At 39.6% G+C, this 8,812-nt stretch overlaps 1 protein-coding gene across 4 annotated transcripts; it reads right to left on the bottom strand.

Annotated features, from left to right (window-relative positions):
• Nucleotides 1-894: 894 nt before the first annotated feature.
• Nucleotides 895-8,529, bottom strand: CLDND1 (claudin domain containing 1). Of its 4 annotated transcripts, none has more exons than XM_080805221.1 (6): nt 8,414-8,529; nt 6,706-7,015; nt 4,532-4,642; nt 2,491-2,628; nt 2,244-2,330; nt 895-1,249 (listed from the first exon to the last, which is right to left on the bottom strand). In XM_080805221.1, the coding sequence occupies exons 2-6, from the start codon at nt 6,995-6,997 to the stop codon at nt 1,203-1,205; spliced, it is 675 nt and encodes a 224-aa protein (XP_080661347.1). In that variant the 5' UTR covers nt 6,998-7,015; nt 8,414-8,529; the 3' UTR covers nt 895-1,202. The 4 variants fall into 4 exon arrangements, with proteins under 4 accessions (XP_080661347.1, XP_080661345.1, XP_080661348.1 ...); XM_080805219.1 differs by having other exon boundaries at nt 2,128-2,330; XM_080805222.1 differs by lacking the exon at nt 895-1,249 and adding an exon at nt 7,240-7,290 and having other exon boundaries at nt 1,968-2,330; nt 8,414-8,493.
• Between the last annotated feature and the right edge of the window lie 283 nt (nt 8,530-8,812).

An 8,812-nucleotide genomic window follows, 5' to 3' on the forward strand; every position in this document is an offset into this window, starting at 1 on the left:
AAAATGGTCAAATATCACCAATTTCGTATGGTTCTACCTGATTAGACACAAGAGATAGCTGAAAAACTAATTTTCACATCAAATGAAACAACACAGCCCTATGTGTTCCAAAGAAAAACGTCTTCACAAAAGAAGACAACCTCAGCTGTTTTGAAATGTGCTTGAAATATCAACCACAACACATATGCAACACCAGGGTTTATGATGCCGGCTTTCCACACTTCAGGATACTACCAGTGAGGCTGGAACTCAAAGTCGGATAGTGACTGAGTTTCCACAGTACATATTAAAGACTGGTGTTGGACTGACAGTCACAGACAACTTGGGGTGACAAGAGGCAGGGATGTTGTCCAAAATAAGTATCTCCCAATACAAAAATGTCATGTTGGTCAATAATTTTAAAACCCTGTGCCCAAACGCTTTGTATGTTTACTTAGCTTTTCTACCTTCCACAAAAGGTACTGAAAGGCAGTGAAACGTGAAGAGTGAGGAAGAGGTAGAAAAGTGAGTAAGCAGCAACTGCATAGGCAATAATCAGCTGCAGAGTAATACTGGCTCTGCTTTAAGTCAGAAGCAGACTTGATTATTTCTGTGCTATAGAACACAAACACCTATAGCCATTATACAACTTTTCTTAAAAAATCTAGCCACATTAAATAGGACACATAGGATCACAAAACTACTCTGAAAACATGTTTTTAAAACTCTGAAACATAATGGATAAAGAGGCTCTTATTTCTAATGAGGGCAAGAAGTTCCCATATTTTTTGGAAGATAAAACAGAGATGCCTGAAAAAGGCATTTTCCAAAGAACCACGGAGATACTCATTGAGAATCCTGTACTTCTTTATCCTAAAATATTGAGATTTAAATCAACTCAGACATGATACACAATTGAGTTTCTTCTCATTTTTTTATTTTTTAAAAAAGACAGATTCAGGATACTGTAAGAAATTACTAAGTTACATTTTTTAAAATCTGTCAAGTGCTACAGTAATGGAATAAGTAAATAAGATTTTTTAAAGTTCAATGTTTATAGACATATTTATAAAAAAATGACTGAATTAGAAGATGTTAAATAATGTTGATACACACCAGGAAGGGATTTAGGCAAGGAAAGGCACATCATTTCACCACAAGAAATAAAGACCATAGTTGGAAGTTAATGACCAGCCAAAGCTTTAGGTCTTGTGGTAGTTTTCCTAGCTCCGGAGGGTCATTATGGTGGAACCTTCTTCATGGTACTGAGCTGGAATAAATAGAAAGGAGTTGGAAAATATTACTCCGTGACCCCAAAGTTGTGTTAGAAAGAAAGCACTCTTAATAAGTCTGATGTGTGAGGAGGCAAGGAGCAAAAATCCAAAATGGTTTGGTTGTATTGAAAATCCTACTGACATTAAGGAAGCTTAAAAAAAAAAAAATACAAAAAAAGGTAAAGTAAAATAAGGTTAATCCTCTTGTCTGGCTGAATTGGAATTCTTGCAGTTACAAAGTTAAAATTTCCAGTAAACACTGTATTTTTCACTTCCTTTCTTGCAGACAGACATAGTTTAGTTAAACAGCTGCCATACTTCACCTTGAATAAAGCTGTATGCCTGTATTTGGGGATAAGGATCTTAGATAATCTCATTTTATATAGCTTAAAATCTTTGAAAATAGCATTAATGCTCTGGCTGACAGGCTATCTACACTGGCAAAGTGACCCTAAGTTCTTACAACGATGAGAGGTTTCTCAGAGACAATGAAGAGTTTCTAGTTCAACAGATATTTACTGAAAAGTCTAACAGACTTCAGTAGATGTGTTTGGGTCAATTTCCCACTATCAGTTTTCTTTCACAAATGTGATGCAAGTGTCTACCCATTTCTTGCTGTCTGGACTCTGAACCTAGATTAGTTTGTTTAAAAGATGGACTCATTCAGAATAATCCATATAAATTGTAGTGGTATTAAGAAACAACTGTCTGTGTGAATAAATAGAATGGATTTTCAGGATAAAATGGTATATCCACAAAGAAAAAAGTTAAATTAAAAACAATGGGGGGGAGACAAGGGGAAATATTAATATTGAAAAATAATAAAATGGCAATTGCAAAGCAGGCAGCTTCCCACTCATGCCACACGATATGCCTTCATTAAGGTGTACTCTTTCCGGTTGGTATGAGCAGCCCAGATGAAGAGAGCAGAAGCCATGAACTGTAAGGGAGCTGAGACGCAAGCCAGGCAGAAGGACCATCCAAATTCACCAGACACGTTCTCAGGCAGCTCTAGCTTCTGGTGGAGTAGCTCAATTCCAGCAACGTAACAACTCACTGAGCCCAGCGTACAGAGACCTTGAAGGAAAACAAAACAAAACGTAACTACATAAGAGCATAGTAAGAGCTTTTCAGGCAACATGACAGGGCAACAATATGTGAATGTTTAAGAATTATGACTCTTTGTCTCTATGGAAACAGGAAGAAGATAAAAGGTACGGATAATGACAAGACTCACCTGCAAGGAGATGGAGAATGCCTGTGGCAATGGTGGGATACAAACTCCGGCAAATGCAAGCACAAAGTCCAATCACAGCCCCAAAGCACATCAAACCTAGACTAACAAAAGGTAAAAGGAACTGGCAACGCCAAAGATCTGATTTTGAAAAAGAGAAAAAAAGGTATGTTACCACAATTTCCGACAGTTTTTTCACAATGGCAATTTCTTTCATGTACTCATTAGACCTTTTCTCAAAAAGTGAGAAAGGAGGGACCCCTGGATGGCGCTATTGGTTGAGCATCCCACTCTTGGTTTCTGAGCAGGTGGTGATCTCAGGGTCCTGAGAAAGAGCCCTGTGCTGGGCTCAAAGCTCAGTGGGGAGTCTGCCTAAGATTCTTTCTCTCTCTGCCCCTCCCCCCACTCATGCTCTCTCTCTCCCAATCTCTCTCTCTAAAATAAATTTTAAAATCTTTTTTAAAAAGTGAGAAAGGAATACTTTAATTTTAAGGATTCTTCTTTAAAGCACTTTGTTCACAAAGATGCTACCTGATAAAAGCAAAAGGACACTAACAGTTAGCAATTACTGAGGCTCACTGTGTCAGGCACTGATGCTTTGTGTATTAATCCTCCCAAAATCCCTATGAAGGACGTACTATTATTATCTCCATTTTATAAATGAGGGAACAGAAGCAAGAGGTATAAATAACTTGTACAAGGTAACATAGTAATCGGTAGAGCCAGCATTTGAAGCAAAACCTTCTGGTTCCACATACAAATCAATCTACATCCTTCTAGGATCTCAAGGCAGGAATAAGAAGTAAATGAATGGTGGTTATAAAAGACCTGTTGAAATAATATACATAAAGCACAGAGCAGAGGATCTCAGCACTCAATAAATGGCAGCTTTAATTATCATAATTTCCCTCAACAGGAGAGGAAAGCTGATGGACTTTACATGGACTTCCATTTTTACACTATTTTAATTATTAGTAATATCTTAATATCAACTCTAAACCAAATTTGACCTTCTAGGGCTCATTTTTCTTTTTGGAACTACATAAAAGTCTTTTCTCCAATTTCCCTTCAAACACGGTTAGTAATAAACTTCTCCTTATATATTTGCAATACAAAATTGAATACCTTGAATAACACAGTTTAACTGTACAGGCTGACATACATGCAAATTTTTAATAGAACAGGACTGTAAATGTATTTTCTCTTCCTTATGACTTTCTTGGTAACATTCTCTTTTCTCTAGCTTACTTTAAGAATATAGCATATAATATATATAATATACAAAATATGTCTCAGTTGACTGTTCTATGTTATTGGTAAGACTTCTGATCAACTGTAGGCTGTTAGTAGTTATGTTTTGGAGAAGTCAAAAGTTATATATGGATTTTCAACTGTGTGAAGGGGTCAGTGCTCTAACCCTTACATTATTCCAGGGTCAAGTCTACTTGCCATATTTATTCAATGCTTCCCCTCATGACATGGTCATTCTATGCACAAGTTTCAGGAAGTCTCTACAGCCTGAATATCAGGTCCAAATATGAAGGCAGTATTTTCTAGGTAGTCTGTCAAAGAACAGAATGCTCCCAATAAATACTTACATTTATTTTTGATATCTATACTTCTGTTACTACAGCCTAAGACTGGATTAACATTTTTGGTAGTCCTGACCCTTGACTCATATAGAGCTTGTAGGAACTTTTTTCACATATCCCTATCTGAACCCAAGTAACTGAAATGCTTATCTCAAATACAGGAATTTATTATTTAGCCCTATTAAATTTACTCTCTAAAAGGACCCACTAATAACATCTTTTGGGGAGGTCTAGATTCTGTCATCCAATGTATTCATACTTCCAATTTGGTAAGTATGTATCTAACTTTAAAATATGCTATCAACAGAACAGAGTTCACTGGGATACCACTAGAGATCTTATTTCAAACTGATACAATGTACGGACACATCTTGTTCCAATAACGGAGATCAATGAATGGAAAATTTATTTCCTTCTTCCCCCAACTGTACTGCTGAGATCAGTGTACTCACAGGTCCGAAGTAGATCAATCCCACTATTGTGGTTTCCAGGATCAACAAATTTCTCCATGAACTGCTCATTTAGCGTGAAACTCATGCATTTTGTGACCACATCAAATGACTCTGCAACACGAATAACAATGACTGCTTGTTGTTTTAATTATAAACATTTAACAAAAATCCCTTTCAGTAATTATTCTCTGAAATAAAAAGTGATATAGAAGGATGTTCCCAGAGGACAGCAACCTCTTTGGCCTTGAGTGACACACAGAATTCACTGATGCCCAGTGAATGCCAGTGGTTCTCAGCAGCAGACTTAAGACATGGACGCAAGGAAGGAAGAAAAAAAAAAGTTGGAGCAGTAAAATGAATGAGAACAGATATGCAAGAAGACTGGGGAGGAGAAGAAGACAAAGACTTAAATAAATAGGAACTCTGACTGTCTCTGCCAAATCTACCCCCCCAGCCATCTTCCCATCTCAGGTAATGACAATTCCATTGTTCTAGTTCCTCAGAAGAGAAACTTTAGTCATTGTTGCCTACAGGCATCCCACCAGGAAATTCTAGTGGATCTACCTTCAAAACCTATCTAAAATCCAGCCACTGCTCAGTGCTACCACCATGGTCTAAGTCACAGTCATCTCTCCTAAGAATTAGTGCAATAGCCTCCTGGCTTCCACTTTTGTTTACTACCTGTTTTCAATACATCTGTCTAGGTGACCAGATCATTTCTCCTGCTCAAAACTCAATACTCTATCACATTGAGAGCAAAAACCAGAAGCCTTCGTCATGCCTACAGAATCCTGCAAAGTTTGCCCTACTCCCAGAGTAATTTCTGACAGCATTCTCAACTCTCCCTCTCCCCCACTTCCATTCCAGCCCAGTGGCTTCCTTGCTGGTCTTTGACTATTTCAGGAATGTTCCCATCATGAGGTCCTTGCAGTTGTTGTTCCTTCCAACTTAAAAAATTCCCCCTGAAGTTTTCCATATAGCCAACTCCTTCACCTACATAGTCTTTACTCAAGTGACATCTTGTTGAAGCCTATCCTGCCTATACTATTGAACATCGTAACTTATGCCCATCAATATCCCCTTCCCTACACATTCCAAATCCCTTTATTTTGTTGCATTTTCTCATACAATGCGACATCTTCCAACATACTATATAATTAACTATTGTTTATATCATTATACTTATTTCTTCAGCTTACTGCCTACACCCCTTATTAGTTAGCTCCCCAGGACCAAAGATATTTATATTCTTCCCTGATGTACTATATGGAATATGGAGGCATTTAATAAATGATTGGTGAGAGTCAAACATCAAGTGGTCCTATGCTCTCATAAGTAGAAATGAACATTTTACAATTAATTTCAACCAGTCCCCACAACCTCACCCCCTCACCTTTCTTTTTTCCATTATATTATCATAACAACTGTCCTTTTGATGTATAATAATTGTTGTGCTGTGATCTGAATACAGTGCTTCCCACTAAGTGGTCAACAGAAGTAGTCACAAATAGAAACAAATTCTAAGTTGTTCCTTAGAGCTCTAAAGTTTCCATTTTAATATCTGGAAATTAAAACTTTTTAATGTTAAGAATGCTTGCAAAATAAATCAGACAATTTCTTATATTTTTTTATTTCCATAATGCATATTTTTAACCTACAAACTCTTGTCAAGATTGTTATAAAACAGACTCAAATATGCACAGATTTGAATGTAGAGTTGGTCAAATTATATCATCTAAGATTTACAGGGCAAATGATAATAACTACCAAAACACAGCTAACACAGAAAAAGACTACCAAGTTGTATGTATTGATTTGTTTTGGATACTAACTCTTTTACCAGTTACCAAATATTTAAAGTCTTCCAATGTGCTTTCCCAATTATTTCCTCATGACATATGTGAGATTAATAAAAAGAATTTTACTGAGTAAGTACAAAGATTCAAAATGGCTTTCTCAAGATAAGGACAGTTACTTATTCAACCGGTACTGAGTATCATGGTAATTCATAGAAGTTGGGCAAAGAAAGTGGTAGAGAGAGAAGAGACACATAGATTTATTTCTTTGGAGAGAAAAAACCCACAAACCTGCTTATACATAATTGGGTTATCATCACATCACTTTGTTTATTATTGAGTAGGTAAAGTAGACAAAAGTTAAAATAAGAGAAATACCTGTCCTTTCTGGTGGGCTATACCAGTATGTGTTTTGAGGTATAGTGATACACCGTCTCCACAATCCCATTGTGCCATTAAATCGGAAAAGTGCATCATTATAAGTCTTTTCATCTGCCTCATCACTAGCGAAGTCGGCCCAGACGCTTTTGTTCAAATCACTGGAATTTTCTTGAACTGGACTTCGATATTCATACCAGAAGTCTGTGCCAATTGAGGCTGCCATGTAGATGGTGGAAATGAGGCTAAGCACACAAGCAATTACAAATGCTGTAGCAAAACGGTTATCCATTCTGGCATTCAGACTGCTCTGTTTAAAAGTTGGAGAAAGAAGAAAGTTAGACTTCAAGAACATACAGGAAATATTTTGAAAGGAATTATCTCAAAATCACCCTTTATCCTATTCCCCACCCCGTGACCCTTAATGTAATGTATAATCATTAAAGAATAAAAATAAATAAAGGCAAGCATGTTCTTAATTAAATTCAAAATAAAACTCATTATCATGAAAGTACTTATTGAATGCTCACATACCCAGGATGCTACGGAGACAGAGGTCTTGTTCTCTAGTCTATCACCTGCACACTAAAACAGACAACACTGAAATGGACATACACATTACAGATACAAACAATAGACATGCTCAGAGTCAGCCGTGTACCATACATAAATTTTTAATTACAGACTGAATTTTTATTGCTTCAGAGCATTAAGTGTTCTGGGTTTGAGTGTGAAAGGGCACAGGAAAAGCAAGCAGAGAAAATTGGCTCCTCCCAGATTCCACTGAGGAGGAAAACCTTCTAAAAAAAAGGTTAAGAGTCAGCAGCTATTTGGAAGGCAGAGTTATGTTAGTTAACCCAGACAGAAAGGTTGTTCCGGTGAGCAGAAGAGCAAAGAGAACAGTAACATATAATAATGCTAGATAGCAATCTGCTCCTAGGATCCACCGAAGCTAAGGAAAACTCCCCTACGCCGCCAACCACTCCTATCTACTCTCCCCATTCCTTACACTTTTGAATCTTCTTATCTGCAAACTAAATGATTTCTCCTCAGCCAGAAAGAAAACTGAATTGGGCAAAATACGAACACTCCCAAGGCGTGGACAGGGCTCAACGGCAGTAGTAAATGGCCGCAGTAAAATGACTCAAGGCGCATCAAAGCTGAGTCAAATACTGCAAGTATACACCGTGACCGCACCAAACACCTTACAAAGGCGCACGAAAACAGGTTCGCAAACTGGGGTTGCTGAGTTTGGAAGACAGGAAGTGTGACACAGAAGAGATAGGGCAATTACAGTGATTAACAATAACTCCAGAAGTTGGTTTTGTATTCTTGTTTTTCTAATCCTCTTTCAACCTGGTGCTCTCAAATGACCTTAAAAGGTCCCGGCACCCTGAGTGGCTGTTTGCCAGGCCGGACAACTGGCGCTGTCACCTCGCAGGGCGCACTATCGGGCCGGCGTAGCTCGAAGCAAGCTGGGGCCAGGGCTCTGCAGTCCTGCGCCGCCCCAGGCCAGGGGCCCCAGGTACCCAACCAGGCCCCTCCCCAGACCACTCAGCCGAAGGAAAAACCCCGCCGCAGCGCTGCGGCTCAGAACCGGCCCGGCCCTGGCCCTGGCCCCTCCCCAGGAGGGGCCCCTCTTCAAACTGCTGGAAACGTCTAACGGCTACGCGACCCCCGCCCAGCGACTCCGACCCCGCTCACTCACCGCCCATCCTCCTGCTCCGCCAGCTTCACCCTCAAGCTCAGACCACAGCACCCTACTCTCCCCGCGCCTTCTCTGACGCACTTCCCTGCAGATCCCGCCCCCTCCATAACTCCCGCGCCTCCGCCTCCGCCTCCACCCGAGGCCGGGCCTAGGCCCGGGGCCGTGGGGGCTTGTGGGAGTTGTAGGAGGGACAGAAGGAAAGCTGCGGGAGGCGGCGGACCGCATTTCTGGCGCCGCGCGCAGTGCATTGTGGGGGATGTAGTTCGAGTCCGGAGCGAAAGGAGGTGCTGCGCCAAAGGGAGTTGTGGGCTGATGGAATCGTATGTATTATGAAGGAAGGAACAATGGTCCTTAAAGTAAGACGACTGTTTCTGGTCACGGTTAGTCATTGATTGTGAC

This window comes from Martes martes, assembly GCF_963455335.1.
Source record: "Martes martes genome assembly, chromosome: 1".
Taxonomy (NCBI): domain Eukaryota; kingdom Metazoa; phylum Chordata; class Mammalia; order Carnivora; family Mustelidae; genus Martes; species Martes martes.